Source organism: Calypte anna, chromosome 1, assembly GCF_003957555.1.
Source record: "Calypte anna isolate BGI_N300 chromosome 1, bCalAnn1_v1.p, whole genome shotgun sequence".
Classification (NCBI taxonomy): Eukaryota; Metazoa; Chordata; class Aves; order Apodiformes; family Trochilidae; genus Calypte; species Calypte anna.
Genome location: NC_044244.1, coordinates 61,706,906 through 61,727,187, shown reverse-complemented (window position 1 = coordinate 61,727,187; position 20,282 = coordinate 61,706,906). Strand labels below are relative to the sequence as shown.

Genomic DNA, 20,282 nt, shown 5'->3' with positions numbered 1-20,282 from the left:
GAATCCCAGGAAGGTTGCACTAAAAAAATAAATTACCATTTTCCTCAGAAAGTTACTTTGAATTCAAACATATAGGCAGTAAAAAAAGCAAAGCAGTCCTGTGCATAAGCATGATCAAAGGAGAAGGGCTAAGCTGTATCCTGGCTGTATCTTTATTCCCCTTGAAAGACTGAACCACTCCTTGAATACACTGGCTCCTTGCAGCAGTAGAAAGAAGCAGCAGGAAATGTTACCCATAGGTGCCCTGGGTCCTACCAGTCTGTCATTCCAACATGACACAAACTACTGGCCTTGACAGTTAACAGTTCTTGTGAAAAGCCCTGTTTTTATGAGTCATCAAGCCCTCTACACTTGGCAATTGATGGGAAAAGACAGATTTGTACATTCATAATAAATACACTCCCCCTACTAATGTGGTTTGGTTGAAAATGTTTAATCAATTTAAATAAAACCTTAACAGCTGTAAACAAATAGGAGCCTGCTGCTACTGCCTTCACCAGCCTGAGAACTACAGCCAGGTTCCCCCCTGGTTATTGTGCTGAAGGCTGTCTCACCATCGTAACACCCAGATAGATACTGAACAGCAAACACCCACAAAAGAGGCAGAGGGCAGAGATTCACCAACTCCTTAGTACAGGAAAGCAGAAATTTGTTACTTCAGGTGATCTTCAGAGGTGTAATCCATAGAGGTGACCTTACAGCCCATTCTCTGGTCTGCATCATGAAGCATCTGACTTCCCTCGATGGAACTAGGAACAGACAAAACCACACACTTTGTCCCTGGACATACTCTAAAGCTGGAATTTTGAGAACAGCCAGGTGAGTACAGAGGGAAGCAGTTTGGTAGCAGTACATAAAATAAAAGCTCTGACCTTTCTTAACTCAGCAAATGCTGATCCAAAGGCAGGTTTCACCTGGGTTCTCTCCCTGATCCACTGGGGCAGTTTGTTTAAGGTGGCAGGGCGTGCATACCTGTGGTCGAGGAGCAGGATGCTTGCAAAATCCTTCTGATGGCGAATGGCTCTGCCTGTACAGAGTGTATAACCACATTAAACACCCACTGGTGTTTGTTCTCAGGCAAGGAAGCTCATGTTCCCATCATCTCTCCTTAAGACTTATTGGTAATGTGCTCTTTTTCCCACCCTTTTACTTCATTGCAGTCACATTTTGTATCCCCCAGCCTGTCCCAAGGAAGGATGAATTACCTATGGACTGGTTTACTGCCTTCATGCACAGGTTTTCAATCAGCACTCTGCTAGGTGCCTGGCCAGCAGCTCTGGGCTGGAAAGAAGAAACAGGTCAGACTGAACAGATGAAGGCAGGTGAAAATCAAACTAGGGAGTCTTCATGACAAAGTCAGTCAAATGCTTTTACCACTGCAGTGTGAGCTGGTGAACAAGCAGGCCCCAAGCTGAGAGTGAAGAGGGACAGAAGAAGGATCACAGTCAGAAACTATACTGAGCATTCACAAAGAGCAAGCCCAAGGCCCCCTTCAAGGCAAAAAACTTGTTCCCAGCTGCCCAGGAACAGAACCTCTGGTGGGGAGTGAGAAAGAACAAGTAAGGCAAGAAGGGATCTTGGCAAGCAGCTTCTACCATCCCGCCATCTCCTCTAGGGTGAAGCAGCCTTGCTTAGAACTCAGTTTTCCCAGGGAGCTCTAGGGGTGTTTCTCTCCCCTGAGCTGTGTTCTCTCCCCTAAACCCTGTGTTTAGGGCCACCCATACACATGCAGCACAGGAGTCTGTGCTCTCTGTACCACACAGTCTGGGAAATGAGGGCAAGCTCAAAGAAAAAAACCAAAATCTCTGAAAGCAGCCCTAGGACTCGTGCTGGAAGGAAAGTTAATACTAAAAAGCCAAAGTGAAAGAGGCAGAGGTATAAGTCTCTCAGTTACCATTGTTTTGTCAAGCCAAGTCATTTTTTCCTGGAGCTCTGGAGATTTAATGTTGGGGTAGGGCATTCCCACCATAATCACACACCTGCAAGGGAGGACTGCATTATTCTTAACATCTCATCCTAGAGTGCTTTGCCAATGGACTGATAAATTAGAGGTCACTGCACCCCTGAAAGACAGCCAGCCCTGAAAACCAAAGGCAGCAATAAAGCACAGCAGTCTGACAAGCAAGTTCTGAACAGAAAGCTGCAGAGGGATTGAGGGTGCCAGAACAGCAAGCCTAACTGCATTACTCACATGAAAAGTAGTCTAGACAAACATGGGTTGTTTTTTTTATATCACCCAGCAGACTTGGTCCCACTGGTATAAGCATCAGCATGTGCTCCCCAGGATTCTCTAGGTACATGAGTGCTGACATGCCTGTCCTGCTTGCAGTCACCACACTGCAAGCCCAGTGCTCACCTTTCCAAGAAGCAGCCACCTTACCTTCCCAGGTCATCAGAGAAGTTGATCCCTTCGCTCATTTTGCCTCCAACTACAGAAAGCAGCAGGGCCCCTGTCATTTGTCCTCCTCCCTGGCTGCAGCGCTGCAAGGGAGGGACCAGCAAGTTACACCAGAGCAGGGAAGATTTCTTTGCTTCAGGAACACTCCCACACCTCCCACACCCGAGCTAGAGCCCTCTGTCCTTGTTAAAAGGTCACACTCCTGCCAGCCCAGCTTACCTTTATGCACTTGGCATATTCCACCAGCACCTGCTCCACCTGGTTGGCTTTCTTGGGCTCCTGAAAGATCTGTCAGCACAGGCAGTGGGTGCATCAGTGACAGCAACAGGAAGCAAACAGGTTTAAAGAAAGCAAATGGGTTTACTCCCATGCCATGAAACAGTACATGGAACCAAGATCAGGGAAGGGTAAATTGCCTGGAAGAACTTCACCAGCACCCTTCCCCTCCACCCTGGAAGTCTTACAACAGCGCTCTGAAGGGAGCAGCAGCTGCTCCCTGCCCCTCCAACATCCCCTTCCAGCTTTGGCAAACTCGTCCAATCCTGCAAGAAGTTACAAGTCATCTATCTGAGAGCTGAAAGGCAGGAAAGTAATGCCCACCTCTCCACCTATGACTAGAGATCCACTGGGGTGAGGAGACCCTCCAAGCTGCAACATCTTGGAGACAGTCACAGTACCGATCAATTTGAATTAGCAATTCCAAGTAACAGCTCCCCTTGCCCAGTGAATAAATTAGTATTCTATGCAAAGGATGCATAAAGTAATATTTCTTTATGCTATTCTAGCATTTCTAATTAAAAAAGCCCCCTTAGCTAATTAAGATGCATTTTTATAGATACTGCACCTTGGCCTAAACCATATTGTTTTCCCAGTAAACAATAGGTGCAGCATCTGTCTTTTCTGTGACAGTAAAGAACCTAAAGGATATGTGTTCACTTGGTTAGCAAGAAGCACTCTCAAATTTTACCAGCCAGAATCAATCTTTCAGTAGAAAAATAACAGCAAATTACAAATAGAAGCAAAAAACTATTTAACTTATTAAACAGGAGATGCTTAATCCTATAATTTCAATTCATTTTCCATGTATAATTTATCAGTAATCTCAGTGTGATCTCACCACAGCCACCTCAGGAAAGACTTTAACCTTCCTTTGCTGCAATATGATCTTGTGCATGGGAAGCTGAAAGTTACACTTGCTGCACTCCTACCAAATTGCTTTGCTAAAATACATCCAATTTGCTGGAGACTTCCAAGACCAAACAAGAACAGATCAGCTGAAAGGTAGAGCAAGCTGTGTGACTGGGGCACAAAGCTTTGGAGGCACGAGGCAGACTGCTGGGACGCTGGCAGAACACACCTGAAAGGCACCCTGGGTGACAGCTGCACTGAAACACAATGCATCCACCACAAAACCTCCAGGCAGACCCTTGTGCTAGAATGCCTCCACCAAGGCTGTGACATATCTAGGACTGTGCTCTGCTAATCCACCTGGTAAGTTATTTTACCAAAAGCTAAACAGAAATCACAGCCAGGGTAATTTTTTTTTTTTTTTTTGGTCCTGGGCATATGATACAAAATCTCTGCCCCAAGCCCCAAGACAGCTGGACTGCCTGACCTTCAATACCCAACCTTCATGTACTTGTGAAAGTCATTGCAAAGACTTTTATACTGGCAGTGATCTCCTTATTTTTGATGTATCTCATCACTTCTTTAACAGGAGTCACTACTTTCAATTCTCATCTCTCCACTTTTACCACAAAATAAAAAAAAAAAACAAAACACCTTTTGTCCTATGAACTGCAGTCTGGTCCTCCCACTCTGCCTAGCCCATAATTGTGCTGGTCTGTGTTCAAGGGACACACAGCTGAGCCTGTGAAAAACAAATTCCCAAAAAGAGCTCAACCTGAACAGCCCCCCAGCCACACAGGAGACAAGCCTGCTGGTTATGGAAAGCCAGGAGAGTCTCCCCTGATGGCCACTGCACAGACTCTGCACTTAAAGAATCTACAGCCATGTTTAATCTAATTTAGATCCCAGCTCAGTGATCAGCTGCCTGGGAAGTATCATTTATTCATTACTGGAGGGATTGGCTAGATAAACATCCACTCTGCTCTGCTCTGCAAAGCAGAACAACTGGGTGAGAGGCCTGTAATGCACAGATAATTGTTTGGGTTTTTGAAGCCTCCATTTAAAGTACCAGCTGCCCTTGGCTGCACAATTACCTTCTTCTTAGTTGCCAGGCGGGTGAGGAGCCCTGTCTTCTCCCAGTGTGTATACACCTGCTTCTCATATTCATAGGAGGGGAAGAAGCACACCACGCCCCCTGGGACCACGTTGCACAGGTTGCAAAGGATTCGACCTGTCTCATCCATCTGCAAGAGAGACAAGAGCATATTGCAGCTGACAGGAGCTCCAGCTAATGCCGCTCCAATTCTGCACTCAGTCCCAGGAGCACACCTCCCCTGTGACAAGCCCTGGGGGAAGAAAAATGTGAGAAATATGTCAGGTCTAGAAAGAGGTCTCCAGGGAAGCTGGGCATCACCAAAAAGCTCTTCATTGCTTGGCCTCTCCTACTATTCCAGAGTTTCTGTTACTGCTGTGGAGCAGCTGTCATTTAGGAACACAGGATCTTTGTCCATTGTCCCAAGGGATGGGACCTGTCACTCTAGAACAGCTGTGGAGAGCTTGCTGGCACACCTGATTCAGCAGAGGCAGAGGAGATCCAGTGTCTGTCCTTGAGTGCTTACTCATCCACCAGACAAAGAAAGGAAAAGTACAGAAACATCTGCTGCTGCCCCCAGGGTTTGGGCTGCACTCTGCAGGGCTCCCCTGTCACTGAGCCTTTCCAACTATTGAAGCACAGTCAGAGATGTCCTTCTAGTGGCCATAATGCAAATGTAGGATCTCAGTATGGCCAAACAGGAGCTGTTAGTATTGCTTGTCTCCAGTAGCTACCTCTGAGCAAACAGCTCAAAACCTCTTTTTCTGCTACTCTTTCCCAATTAGTCAGAAACACACCTGCCCCAAATCCTATGGGTTTCCCTTGCCATGGCTTTTGGTCAGCCCACCTTTCAAACAGAGAGCACACTGTCCTATGAAACATTGAAAGCATTGAAACATATAGAAACAAAAGAGATACCAATGAAGGGACCAAAGGAAAGACTGACCATCTGGGGCAGATCTCTTGTCTGGTAGGTAAACTCCAGCTGCTGGTTGGAAGGACCACTGCAGAGGATTAGGGGTAAAATATTTTCTGGAGGAATCACATGTCCTGGAGACAAAAACAAGTAGTGAGAGTCAACATCACTGCTGTGTGCATAAACCCCCTCAGCTGAGGAGCTTTACCTGCTTGGAGTGAGTGAGGAACATGTTTGCCTGGCCAAGCTGACAGGCCTAAGTCAGTCAGCTCCCTGAGCCCCTGGGAAGAAGGCACAGCACCCTGACCCTGCCTGCTGACACTGGCCAAAGCCACTGAAGAAGCTCAGAAGAGAACTAGCACCACTTTGTTGCCACAATTGGATGTGAGGATGTGATATTGCTCAGAGTGCTGGGGAAACAGCACCAAAGGCAAACAGCAACACAGGTTATGATCCATCCCTGCCACCCCAGGGCACTCACCACAAGAGAACTCCACGACACGTGCAGGGTCCACACCAGCACAGGACAGCAGCTGCTCTCGGAAATCAGCCACCTACAAACCACAAACCCAAAGAGAGGTAAAGCAGTGTCCCAAAAGATGCTACAGCAGCCACAGAGGTACTGCTCCACCAGCACCAGTGCTCAGGCACAGCTGGGGAGTGCTGCCCGGTGGGATGCTGGCACAGGGGAGGGAGGACATCAAGAGCACGGGGAATGCTTAGCACACAAGCCAGAGCTGGGAAGCGTGCTGGAGCCCAGGGCAGGCAGGAGAAGGGGCCTCCATCCATCCCGCACGGGCAGCCAGGGTCTGAGCCCGCCGAGGAGCGCAGGGCTCACCCGCCGGGGCGGTCCCGGTGCCGCCAGAACAGCGCAGCCGCCTCCGGCCCCGCCGCCCCCAGCGCGGAGCGGCACCGCCCTCTGCCGGCGAACCGGCCCGGCCCGAGGGCACCCTCTGCTCCGGGTCGCGGGGACGGCCGCCCGCCGGAACCACCCGGCATCTCTTGGCCCAGCACCCCCCCTCCCATTCAGACTTCCTCAGGCCCGAAGATTTGTCCTGCACAGACCAGAGCTGCAACTCCCTCCTCTTCCGTGGCTGCAGGCTTCAAAGTTGGAATGGGGCTCTTCCAAAAAAGGAGGTCCAGCACTTCACATCACTTCTCCCCTCCCTTGTCATCACAAGAGCAAGGAGGAAATCTCAGGATAAAAGTAACTGGGACATCCAGCACAACCCCACTGCATCTGTACAATGCTAACACTCTGCCCCTCTGGCACTAAAGCAACGGGAGAAGGATGATGATCTGCCGGCCACCACAGCAAATCTGAAGTCTGGATTTTTCCTTAAGATTCCCCACAGGATGGTCCCTGTGGGATCCCTGTCCCTTTCAGGGGGTCAGGTGGATTTACAAGTCCCTCTGTCTGCTATCAGTGCTAATTCCCACCTACCAGGAGCTCAGCCTGCATTGAGTGGAGGAAAAGAAAGGCTGACAAGGCCAAAGCTGCCTTTGCACCTAGAACTTCTTGCATGAAGAGGCAACACGACGCCTTCTGCTGGGAACCCATTCCCCACAGACACCATGGGAAGTGAGAACAAAATGCATCTCAATGGGGCTAAGATGCTATCTTTTCATGCCTGCTTGGAGATAGCACCAGAGACCTCCTGAAAACTCATCAGAGCACCCTGTGTTCTCTCACCGGCTGCATGGTGCCCCCAGCAATGATTACAGCCCGGCATTCTTCCACCACCTTGGCAAAGTGGACAGCTGGATTCAGCAAGAGGAATTTCAGGCTGCTCTGACCAACTGTGCCTGGGAAAAGGAGAGAGACATCAGGAGCTAAGCTGTGACACACACATGGGGAATTCAAGAGATTCTCCCTCCTGTCCTGAGCACTCTGGCAGGTCCCCAGCTCTCAAAACAAGTGTGAGGTTACAGGGTTGCACCAATCTGGACATTAACTTCTGCATCCTAATCTTCCTGGAGCTGCAGAAAAGAGCAGTAAACTGGAAGATAAAAACTGACATCTAAAGTGGGAGCAGAGCTCTGCAAGCCCTGGCCCCAATGCCCTTAGTTAAGAATTTTCCTTTGGGTTCATGGGCATCTTCAGACAGACCAAGCCTGCCAGCCTGCATCACAGATGGCACAGAGATATTGCCACAGGCTACCCCCAAAGCTAGGGATCTCCTTAAACACCACCAGTAAGGGACCCAGATGATGACTCAGGCCACCTCTCCACATCTTATTCTTTCCAGTACCTTGCCTGTTGAGAATGACTCTGCCATCTTGGTTTGCATTTGTGAGGGCTGAGAGAAATCCTTCAATTTGCATCAGAGGAGAGGCAGTCCTGAGGTGGTCATTTTCAGCCTCCACGGGAGGGCCCTGGGCAGGACCTGTTGGCCCAAAGAGAAATGGAGAGTCAGGCTACTTAGGCCACACTTCTGAAGACAGGGACTAAGCACAAAATACAGATGGGTCTTTTCTTCAAGAACATGATACCTAGTCTACATACACAGAGAGAGAACAAAGACCCAGTAAAGGAGAAAACCCAAATTCTATCTCATTGATAGTATTAAAAAGCTTTTAATCTTAAAAAGGTTTTGTAGCTAGCACACTAAAACGAGCTACCCATAACAGTTCAGGTCCTAGACACAGAAGGTCACAGCAGTGTAAAACTCGAGTGCATGCAATGTAGACATGGAATTGCATCTTCATTCCGTTTAGAAAGGACCTCAGGAGATCCTTCAATAATATATAAGTGCCTAGATCACCTAGTCTGATATATTAAAAAAAAAACAAAAACAACACTGTAGGACAGCTTCTGCAGTCCCTCATTCTTCAAATCTGCCTCCCCCCTGTTCTTCTTGCAGATTCCACATCCTCACTTTGTCCACAGATGAACAAGGGGAAGATGTCTGAACTCACCCCCTTTATCAGATCCCTGCTGGAGGGTCATAAGAAAGTTCTGCAAACCAACCAACTTCTGGTTCTCCTTGTTGGTCTTCACAGCTGTGGCAGGGCCTCCATATCGCTCCACAAACCCAAAAAGCTGCAAAGCAAAAGCAAGAAAGACTCCTACCAACAGCAGAAATCAGACAAGACAAAAACAGGTTTGCTGGCTGCCACAGATAAAGTTCCATGGTACTGAAGTCACAAACCTGGCCCATCAGTGCAGCCCAAAGCTCCCATTACTTTCTTCCTCACATTGAATGAAAAACAAAACAAATCTCTGATGTTTGCTCCTGCACCAGTGCAGAGCAGCCCAGCAGGCTGGCAGGTTTGTGGTCAAACAGCAGAGAACTGCAGCCACTGGAATACTGAGGCACACCATAGTGAATGCTTCTTTGCCATGTAAGCAAAGGGTAACCTGCCCATAGAGTGCTTTTTGTGGGAACCACTTTGTTTGCAGAGCAGGATGAAGAAGACAGGCTCCCAGCCCATCTGCTGCATCTTCTACTTCCATCTCCATGAGGGACACAGAGTTTGAATGCTACTGATCATAAGCCTGAGGGGCAGTACCTTCCTGCTGATGAGGCTCCTCTCGCAGTAACGCTGAACCTGTTGGAGAAGGACAGGAAAATGGTTTAGCATTCAGCATCCCTTCTCCCACCCTGCTGTCCTTGATCCCTGTCCAGCAGGGATATCCCTTACTCTGCTCTTGGGGATCAATGCATTTTTTTGTGTGTTGGCTCCCAGAAAACAGTTTATCCCAAAGGCACTGCTTCCAGAGTGGAAACACATGGTGATAAGGTGCTGAGTTTGGAGGCTTAAAGGATGGGTTAGGTGACTGCAGTAGTAGAACCCTTACACATTAGCTTTGCCTACAGAAAGCCTCTGCACTAGTACAGGTTTAATTGCATGTTTCCCTCTACCCCAAAAACACCAACTTTAATGCACTGTTATCCAGGCAGCAGAAGAAGAGATCTATACAATGGGGAGGTGGGGAGAATCTGCTAGAAAGCATATTCTGCCATGTGGGCCTTGGTTCTACTTCCAGCTCCCACACGTGCTTCCTCATGACCATGAACAAATCACCACTACCACCTGTACCCTGGTAGGTGATGCCTGCCTTACCTTGAAGAGGTTGATATTGTCAATCTGGCTCTGAAACAGAAAGTCATTGATGGATTTTAGCACTGTCCCTGAAAAACAAGAAAAGGAAAAAAAAAAATTACAAGCTGTTGGGCCTGCAGCCCCTTATTGCCCACACCCATGTCCCCAGCTGACAGCTAGACACCCCAGATGTTCCCCCTCCAGTCTTACCTGTCTGGGAAACTGCCTGACAGCTAGGATTCTGGTTCACATTGCCTGTAGAACATGAAACCAATTTAAGGAAGTCTTACAATGGGTCTGTCTTAAAATTAAGCAAGAGACTAATAGCTGAGCTGAAAGGGACACCACACCAGGACAATATCCAAGAAATAACTACACAACTGCAAAATGTAGCTATCCAGACCAAATGTCAGCTCCTGCTCAGTTGTAGTTTCTCCTGGAGGCTAGCCCTACGTTGTAAGACAAGTGTGCTGCTGCATCCTAAGAAACACCACCTACATTCCTTCTGCAGCAGGAGGCAGTAGGTAGGGTGGGTGCATACAAATGATCACACACTCCATAGTCATCATGCTGCAAAGATAAAGGGCCAGGGACTGCAGTGCATCTCTTCCCCCCTCATCACTGCAGCAGCAAGGAGCTGGGAGGTATACAGGCCTGCAGGCAATTGGGAAGAGGGAGAAAAACTGAGAAGAACTCCATGTCCAGGCCCCAACAGCCAGAACAGAATTAATTGCTGCCACTCACTGTGTTTTATGTCCTAATGCTTAGCACCCACCTCACATCTCACTTTTACAGCCTTAATCATGAAGCTGTATACACAGGCTGCATTTTATAATGAATGCACTTAACTGACTGTGAATAAAAGTGGAAGGAAGAGAGGGGAAGGAGAAATATATGTTTGAGAGGCAAAGGCAAAGAGCACCCCCAGGGCCCTGCCCCAAGGAGCTGCATTTATTTTCTACGAGCAAGGAGAAAGTCCTTTATGAACTTGCAACAGACTTTCCTCAAGATACACTGAGGTCTAGCAAACAAATCATTAGAGGAAAGGAGCCCTGAAAACTCCAGTGGATTTAAAATCTCACAGCAAAATAGTATTTTCTCACAAAGCAAAGGCACCACTAAAAGTCACTCTGCAGAGGCATACCTGACACAAGTAAAGGCCTTGCTATCAGATGACCTAGGAGACTTATTCTGTGCCATCCTTGTTCTGATCTGCTGATCCTGATCTGCTGCATTCCTCATTTACCATCCTACCTCACAGAATCATTGAGGACCTCCGAGATCATCAAGTCCAGCCTGCGACCTAATGTCACCACATTGGCTATACCATGGCACCAAGTGCCACATCCAGTCTCTCCTTAAACACCTTGTCCCAATTCAAATCAGATCTGAAAACCACACAGAAAGAGAAGAAAACTCTCTACCAACTTATGACATCATCTACTGCTTCTCTGCTAATGAAACAAAGGCTCAGGCAGACAACAGACAACATCCCCATCTTGCAAAACAACCCGAGATATAAAATTACAGGCATCTGCAAGTGTATGTGAGCAGCACTCCCCCAGAGTCTCTGCAGAAGGGAAATGGAGACAGTGCCCTGCAGAAGCAGCAACTAGCTCAGAATCTACCAGCATCCCAGGAGACAGAATAGGCTTGCCTACCTCCCAGCATGGCCACAAATCGCTCCAGCAAATACAGGATCTGCTTAATGTACATCAAGTTCTTTGCTTTCAAACGTTTCCTGTGAAAAAAACAGGACAGGTATTAGGCCCCAGAGCACCTTCAGGGACTAACTCAAGCAGCTGAGCTGCAGAAATAAGCAGCTGAACTCCCCTTAACTTTGGATACAGAAACTAAGGATGACTTTCCCCAGACTCACCCTCCCTATTTGTGATATCATGTCTAATGTTCCCCCCAGAGCACTCACCCATGCACACCACACTGTGCCTACTGATGCCTTTCCTATCACACATTAATTACCATTTGTTTATTACAACAGCAGGGACACCTCAAATCCCTCTTGCACTAATGCTCCACAAATTCAGAGTTATTAGCACTGACTGCAATAACCAACCATGGCAGGGATGACAAGACACAGAGACAGAAACCACATATAGCTTCTTCCTCCTCAGAGCTTACTTCCTCTGTCATAATGCCAGACAACATATGAAAGACCAAGGTCCAGGAATGACACAAAAGACAATCTATTGAAACTCTGCATCACAAAACAGGAGTGATTAGAGAGAGACTGGTAAAGTAACTGAGAGTATAAAGTCACTGAGAGTATAAGAGAAAGAGAAACCAGGGTATCCCCCTTCTCACTGCTTAATACCAGGAACCTGACATAGATGGATTCTAGACAGAAATAATGAAGCAAGTGGTTTTTCATCTGCAGAAGTGTCAATGCAAATAACTTTCCTCTGGGGAAAAGCTATAAAGACTCTGCAGACATGAGACAAACCATGGCATCCACACTGCCTGCCACTGTTGCACTGCCTTCCTCAGAGATCCTCACCTGTATCGTTCCAGGTACTGGGACAGCTGGGAGTAGGCACAGCATAGCTACATGAAAACAAAACAAAACAAAAAAGGATCCATTACTCTGAAGGAGTCAAGAAAAGGCATTCTGTTGGATGCAGAGCTTGCTCACAGTGAAGAGGCCCCAGGCTATGACTCACCTGAGAGCCACTGACCTCTGCACTATGGATAGAGGTGATGGTGTCTATGAGGTTGTGGGCTTCATCAATGATTACAACCTGGTCCTTCAGCTTGATCCCAGCAGCACTCCTGGTAGGCTCATGCAGGAGCATCTGATAGGGCAGCACCACCATCTGCAGGAGAAGCACACGGTGCCCTGATTCTAGCTCTCATCCTTATAAACATAGGGCACTCCCCAGCCACTCATTAAAACCCCACACCAGATGGCCCAGTAGAGTTCAGACAGGTTGCTCTCTCTCATTATGGGAATGGCAGGCAGACAGGAGCACATGCTTGAGGGGGGCACTGTGGTGTAAGCTGAGGAAAAATGACTATGCTACAAATGCATATTGGCTCAGGTTACCTTCTGAATCTCATCTGAAGCACTGAAAGTATGCCTTCTGATAGAGAACCAAGCAGTGGCAAGATTACACTCATATGTCAACGTTGCTTCAGAGTTACTGAGCCTATCAAGCAGTTCACAGTGCTGAGACATACTCACAACCTCCCTATTAGCTTCAAGTGGGTATTCAAATTTTCCTTTGCTTTCTCAGCAAAAATACAGCTGACAGAAACACAGCATGTCTACAAACACCCACACTATGAGTAACAGTACTACAGGGAGCAAGCAATTGGTTTATGCTTAGAGCCCCTGGCATTAATTCTGCTCAAACTGTGTAGCCCTTACCTGGGCAGCAGGAATGGCATATCGACTCCCATAATATGGGCAGGCTTTGGTGTCCCTTCCCAAAGCCACCAACTGCTCAATATCCTTCACTTCCACGAGAACTTCATCACGGAGAAACTGCATTTGCTCATAGGAATAGAATGGACACACGGTGCGACTCACACGTCTCTTCTTACCTTCATTCTCTTCATCACTCTTCTTTTCTAACAAGAGAAATAAAAAGAAAACTATGAGCAACACACACACAATAACCAATAATGATTGCTTTGCAGAAGCTCCTGGATTTCAAAATTGGATTTCTCACATCTGTTTTTGACCTATCATCTATTTTAAAATTATAAAGCAGTAACATTTCCATCTCTCCAGTGGCCAGTTAGATTTAGCCATGGGATATTTTCCAGCATTTCTAACACAGAGTTGCAAAGATAAGTATCCTTCCATTGCAGAAGTCCTGACCAACTTGAGACACACAGAAAATACCCACAGATCTCAGTATTCTAGCCTGGAGACCAAGAGAAGTAAATGAGCTGAGGCTTTCTTGCTCTGCTTCTCCAGCCTGACATTTTCAAGCTTCTACCACTCTCCTGCTAGAACTGCTTGGTGGTGTGCACTGCCTCCAGGCTCTCATACCAGCCTCACCAGGGGCTGCTACCCCCAGGCTGGAAGTGTTCCTACCATGTTTATTCTTTTGCATCTCCATGCAGCGGTCATTGATGAGCTGGAGAGCCCCCAAACGTCGCACCTCCTCATTCACACACAGGTTCTGGGACACACAAAGAGAGGAAGTGGTAAGGGGGGCAATGAAGAACTGAGTGCCCCATATGCACCCTTAGTTGTAAAAGAAAACGTTGGTTTTAAAAGCAATTTCAGGCCAGATTCTGAAATGAAAAAGCCCATTGGTCAGGTGTTGTGCCTACTGCCTGCTACAAATATGCTCCAAAGCCATAAAAAATTAGCAACGGAGAACAAATAATGAGAAAAGGTGCACCGAGATGTTTCACTGCTACACTTCACTCTCTACAACTCCCTGAAAGGAGGTTGTAGCTGGGAGGGGTTGGTCTCTTTTGCCAGACGACTTTCAACAAGACAAGAGGGCATGGTCTTAACTTGTGCCAGGGGAAGTTTAGGTTGGATATTAGAAAGAATTTCTTTACAGAGAGAGTGATCAAGCATTGGAATGGACTGCCCACTGAAGTGGTAGATTCTCCATCCCTGAAGATATTTAAAAAGAGACTGGATGTGGCACTCAGTGCCATGGTCTAGCAACCGCAACGGTGGTTCAAGGGTTGGATTCGATGATCTCTGAGGTCCCTTCCAACCCGGCTAATTCTATGATTCTGTGATACACAACAGCTTCTAAAAATGCTGCCAGAAGTAAGACAAAGAAGTAACACCTTCCCAGTGACTCAGACATCTGTAATATTCCATAGAAAAGGTAGAGAGGATTTTTGCATTTACATCAAAGGACAAATGGCCAAAACACAGCTCACAGAGAAATGTACTTCACACAATCCATGACCACTTTTGTTTTCCAGTGGAAGATTCATTCAATCCCCAAGATGCTTTCTGGGGCATCACATCCATAGTCCTTCCCCACAGTCTCCCACATTAAGTTAACATACACTCTAGGTCCCTTCTGAACACTACCACATACCTGCCTGGATCCCAAGGAGACCAGACGTGTGTCTTTCCCAAAAGGACTTTTTTGCACCTCATTCACAAACTGAGAAAGCTGGGAGTGAGTGCGGCTGCAGTAGTAAATCTACAGTGAGGAAGAACAAAGGGAAGACAAGAACACAGAAGCCAATCTCCCACCTACAACCAATTCTGCAGGGAAGCAGACAAGCACTTTACCAAGGTTAATCTTGCTCAAACCTTTAAAACCACAAGGGAAGGAAGGTGTTTGAGAGTCACCTTATAAATGCTGAGGCCAACAGGCTTACCTGTTTTCTTTTATGCATTTGCCTTTTAGTTTTCCAATGTCCCTATAAAAGCAGGTCTCACCATTGGGGAGCAATAAAAAACTATTTATTTCTGTGTGCTTTTGCAGCAAGCCACAGCAAAAATTCAGCAGTGCTAGCAGAAGAAGCTGCTTAGGCAGCCAGTGTAGTCCAAAAGGAGATGAGCACAGCAGAACTGGCTGCTAATACTGACAAACTTGGCAGCTCTTGGGTGCTAGTTCCTAAATCCTTCTGTACTGCATGACTCTTGGAAAAGTGCAAGGAAGCCATAATTCTGCTCATTCCTACACTGTTCTGTGAAGCAGCACCACTTACTTTCCTCACCTCACCTTAGTCACATGCTCCTCTTCCAAATCATCATCATCATCTTCTTCCAGCCTAAGAAAAGAAAGGTCAGAGTTTCCTTTCAGCAGATCACTGACAGAGTCAAATGATGCTCTGCTACAAGAGAGGAATCTCGAGAAAGGTGCTTATGTCATCTTAAGATCTTAACTCATGACTTTTTAAGAACAGTGTAAGTGGGCACAACCAAGTCAAGCCTTGCTCTTTAAAAGAAAAATATCTGTAGGGCTGTGTCTTTAGGAACTTAAAGAATTTTTTTTCTTTGAAGTCTAGGACTTCTAAGCCATGGTCATAAGCTAACCCATGCTACGCTATTCTTTGGTAAGCTTATTTATTTTTTGTAAAACCTTCTCTTTAGAGACAATTCATCAGCCCCAAGCTGTTGCATAAAGAAAAGCCTCAGGAAGATGCCACAGAGTTGCTCAGAGGCAACAGCATTTAATGTTTGATAGACTACATATAAACGAAGTAGCTAAGTGTTTTGCAATTTTTAAGGCAGAAGGATCTGTCGACATACTAATCAGTAAATTTGTATTTTAAATGTATTTGACTTTAGATGCTGAAGGATGGCTTCTGGCTTTCTGCATAAAAGCAAATGTATGAGATAGAAAAGTGTGCACGGGGTTTTAATACTGAAGCTTGGTCTTGGGAAGTGTGAGCATCTCTCCCTTGACAGTATCAAAAGATGCCAGTGCCAACCTGCATCTGCAGGACTGACAGCTTCCTCTGATGCCCCGAGTTCCATTTTGCTTCCCTCATGCAAGGAACTAGATCTCAAGCCATTCACTCAGCATCCAGAGGCTTTGGGAAACCAGACATGGATAAAGGCAGGACATGACCAAACATTTCAGGAAAGAGGCACTTTCTCAAACACTTCAGGACACTCTAATGAAAGCTTAAAACCAAAACAAAATGCCCCAAGCCCACCAAACCACATAATTAAACAACCCCCTTACACAGCTTGACTGGGGGAGAAACTCCAGATCTGCACAATCACAGGTGAAATCTCTTTGATCAAAAATGATACAGAAAACTTTTCATTGGCATGGAACCTCCTCAGTCCTTGTCCTTACCCAGATACCACCTTCTTTTCTTCATCACTCTCATATTCAGCAAGAAGCAGCTCTTCTTCATTCTGATCCAGCTGCTCTAGGACATCCACCCCAGCTCCCTCTGAAAGAAGCTCCTTGCTGAGCTGAAGAAGGCGGCTTGTCTCATCCTCCTCTAATCTCTGAAAGGAACACATGATCCTGTTATTTTCCATACAGAAAGAGGTGGCATGTGCCTCACTTTATGCCATGGACAAGCCAGAAGACAGCCCAGTCCCTCACATGTAACACAGGGAATGGTTTGCTGGGTAAAACCCCAGCAGGAGGAACAAATGCACCACAGAGGTATGGGTGGGGGGGGGTATCTGCAGCTGTTCAGCCCCACAGAATGCAACTGTTACCAACAACCAACGACCTGACCACACAGACATATAGGAAGGGCAAAAATACAAAGAACCCATGCAAAAGGCTCACTGAACTAATAGATCCTGAAATTACAATATCCATGCAATCCAGTGCCATGCTTAGAGTGGTCTATCAAAGATATCTGCCTGAGAAAAAAAAATGTATAAATAAACCCAAACAAACAAGCATATAAGAACATCAAACATTCTGTCCATACAACTCAAACCTAGGATAAACCCAGCACCTGCTCTAGAAGGCAGAGTACAAGATTTCTCCTGCTGTTTTTAATCCAGTTATGTGGTTCTTACTCTAATATTGACCTACCATTCTACAAAAATTCCATTAAGCTGTGGAAGAATAGTTTTCTGATTAACTTTGCATTTTGAAAAAAAAGTTCTCATTTTTTCAATCTCAAAACAGTATTTCCAATATTAATAAGCTTTCTTTTTTAGTATGGCACTATGAAGAAATACAGTTAGTGAGCACTACAGAGCAGATCAATCAGTTACTTTTTCAGATCTCTATATTGCTCTCATTTGCTTTCTTGCTTTTATCATGCTTCTCTTTTCACATGCTCTTCATCCTCTTTTAAAATACAAGGGATTTGTTCCACTTGCTTTTTAGTTGCTGTTCACCTCTGAACCTTTGTTGTTTCTACCATATCCTTTTGACAGGAGTTAATCAAAACATAACACAGCACTTAAGATGCAGCACACTAGAAACACCTAATAAATCCACCTGTCTGCAGACCTAAAGTGGGCATTTCTGGGAAGTTTGACTCATACTTCAAAAAAAGCTCTTAGAGTTAAGAGTACTGTGGCTACTTCACTCATCAAAATGGCAGAAAAATATATCTTTGAACTTTTTCCATGTAGAAAATAGAAATTTCCAAACAATACAATCATGCCTGCCATGGAAGTAAATAAATAGTTGCTCCCTAGTGGTGAGGAAAATACAACCAAAGCCTGACTTGGCTTTTTTAGGGGGAAGGTCTTCAGTTCCCATGATCTTGAATTAAATCACAGTTCTACGGTTTTTATTCCAGAAGTACAGTGTTAACACATGCTTATGAAAAAAAAGCAAACAGAAACAAAAAACCCAAAATCCAAGTATTAAACTTTTAAAGCAAAAGCAGAGGGCCAGAAGGCCATTGGAACACCCTTCTATCCACACACAAACTCTGTCACAGGAAATCCTCTATGCACAAAGTGTTCTTCACATCTGTACTTTAAAACAAAAATCTAACCAAGTATTTTGTCTGACCACTTTCAGCAGACTAATAGAAAGATCTCCCCAAGCAGACAGGTTGGAAAACTCAGTGTGATATAAGCCAATATGAGCAAGCCTCGAGGTAACCAAAACAGATAGTTCTTACCTCCACGGGATAACTCACCTTCCTCTTTGCTGCGTATTTTAGCTGCACATTATGCCGAATTTTCTCAAGGCGATCTTCTCGCTTTTTCCTCCTGATCTGCTCTTCCTAAAATAAAACAAAAAAAGCAGGATGAAGTACATCTAGCTCTAAACCCTGAGCCTAATTACTTTTATACCGGGGTGCATAACAAAAATTAACTGTAACAAAAATGCCAGCAGACGGCCCCTTTCTCCTGGAGTGCATCAGCTCAATATCTTTTCCTACCTCACACAAGCTGCACAGCAATGCCTCATCCCTCATAATTGAATCAAAATCCTGTGAAAGGGAAATACCACCACCCAGCCCCCCGCGTTTTTCCAGTCACCACCTTCCAGATCCTCACACCTCACTCCTTTACCCATCCTCTACACAGGAGCATTTCTCAACCTTTAGCTTCTCCACCAGGTCCCGCTCTTCTTTCTTCTGCACAAAGGCCGTGACCCAGTCCGGTTCTCCCGCCGCCTCCTTGCTCTCTGGGTGTCCCGGCTCAGTTGTCACCAGCCGCTTCTTCTCCTCCTGCCCCTTCTCCTCAAGCTCCAGAAGCTGTGCCTCCTCTTGCCGCTTTTTCTCCTCAAAATCTCGGAGCCAGGAGAGGGCCCCGCAGATGAGGCTCAGGGACTTCCCCTGCCACAGAAAGCAAACACGCTGAGGCCCACACCCGCGACACTCCGCAGGTCCCACCCGCCCGAGGTCAGACCCCGGACACGGCCTCTCTCCGCGGGTACCACTGTCCTCCTCCTCCTCCTCCTCCCGGCTACCGGCTCCCCGCCGGGCCGGGCCCCGCCTGCCGCCCTCCAGCCTCACCGTGCCGGTGGGGCTCTCGAAGATCCCGACCCGGCCGCCCTCCAGCGCTCTGTACAACGCCGCCATGAACCGCTCCTGGATGGGGTAGGGCGTGTAAGGGAACGGGAACCGGCGGCACCCAGGACCCGGCACTGCCTCGCCCGCTACTTGCCGGGCAGCTGGAGGCGACCCTGCTGCCTCCGCCGCTGCCGCGCTCTCCATCCCGCGCACAGCTGCAGCCGCCCCGCTTCGAACCGAGCGCCGGGAACACCCCGCCCCTTTCCCGTGACGCCCCAGTGACGGCCGGCGTGGGGCGGAAGGCCCGAACCGCCCCTGGGGCAGACTGGGCCGGCCGGGTTGAACCGGGCGACGGGGTTTTCTCGGGGGTGTGGCGGCCAGAGCGCCGAGCCGCCCAGACCCGGGCCCAGCCTGTCCTCCCCTCGCAATGCCTGGGACACGGGGCAGTGCGGCGGCTCCTGCGCAACACCTGGAGAAACTTGGGTGGTTCTGTCCTTGCAGTCCAGAACCCCGGTTCCCTCCCTTGGCTCCTTGCTGTGCCGCCTCTGGCAGCGCCTTTCCCAAGTTTTTCGACTCCGGCTGCCGCCAGCCAAGCACCGGAGGCGCACAGGGGCGGGCGCCTGCTCCTCAGGAGAGCGGTGGGGCCACCATCCCTGGAGGTGGTCACAAGAGAGATGGTGTGCCCAGGGACACGGTTCTGCGGTGGATTTGGCAGTGTCAGGTTAAAAGTTGGACTCGATGATCTTAAAGTTTGTTTTTTCCAATCCAAACGATTCTGTCGATCATAGCCCCTGGTGTGTGAAAGCCCAGCCTGGCCACCCCAGCTGCTCTCTGGTCAGATTGCCCCTTAAGTTCCTCACCACAGCAAATTGGGCTTGGAGCTGCCCCTTGGTTACATTTTAACCCCCACCATACATAAGGGAAAAAAACCCAACAAACAAACAAACAAAAAACAAAGAAAAGGTTTTATTTAGGATAGAAACACAAAGCTACTTAATAAATCACAGCAATATGGAGGAGGTCTTTGTAATATACAGTCATTAGCATAGTAATAAATGCAATTGTAGTAATTCCTATTTGTTAACACGTAACCTTTTATGTTAATACTTTACAAGCAATAGTGAGCTGAAGAAGAGCACTCTATAATAAAAAGGACTTCAAATTTGCAAACAGTCTCTGGACTACCAGTAGGAACCCATAATGTACCGATTCTGACACATCTCAGGGTGGGGGGGGGGGGATATTTTTTTTGGTTAAATATGGTAAGGCCACATTTTTTGCCCATATTTTGTTTATGTTCCAAGAACATATCTCTGTGAGAGAAACTGCCACAGACTACTTAT

General features: G+C 47.1%; 1 protein-coding gene across 1 annotated transcript; it reads right to left on the bottom strand.

Moving 5' to 3' along the window:
* Window positions 1–576: 576 nt before the first annotated feature.
* On the bottom strand, window positions 577–19,034 carry DDX11 (DEAD/H-box helicase 11). The gene is made up of 26 exons (XM_030467767.1): window positions 18,943–19,034; window positions 18,526–18,762; window positions 18,118–18,204; window positions 16,344–16,501; window positions 15,258–15,306; window positions 14,622–14,729; window positions 13,643–13,730; window positions 12,968–13,170; window positions 12,261–12,413; window positions 12,098–12,144; window positions 11,244–11,323; window positions 9,793–9,837; window positions 9,604–9,671; window positions 9,049–9,087; window positions 8,455–8,578; window positions 7,788–7,922; window positions 7,229–7,341; window positions 6,017–6,089; window positions 5,566–5,669; window positions 4,621–4,770; window positions 2,618–2,686; window positions 2,381–2,481; window positions 1,895–1,979; window positions 1,206–1,281; window positions 873–1,027; window positions 577–749 (listed from the first exon to the last, which is right to left on the bottom strand). Exons 1-26 carry the CDS (start codon window positions 19,006–19,008, stop codon window positions 720–722), a joined length of 2,643 nt encoding a protein of 880 aa, XP_030323627.1. The 5' UTR covers window positions 19,009–19,034; the 3' UTR covers window positions 577–719.
* Window positions 19,035–20,282: the final 1,248 nt, after the last annotated feature.

Coding starts and splice junctions, on each gene's coding strand:
- DDX11 (XM_030467767.1), bottom strand. CDS start 19,008: ATGGCGGCGTTGTACAGAGCGCTGGAGGGCGGCCGGGTCGGGATCTTC. Junction 13,731..14,621: donor TCTCCTTGGGATCCAGGCAG/GTATGTGGTAGT, acceptor TGTGTGTCCCAG/AACCTGTGTGTGAATGAGGA. Junction 5,670..6,016: donor TGTCGTGGAGTTCTCTTGTG/GTGAGTGCCCTG, acceptor TTTTGTCTCCAG/GACATGTGATTCCTCCAGAA.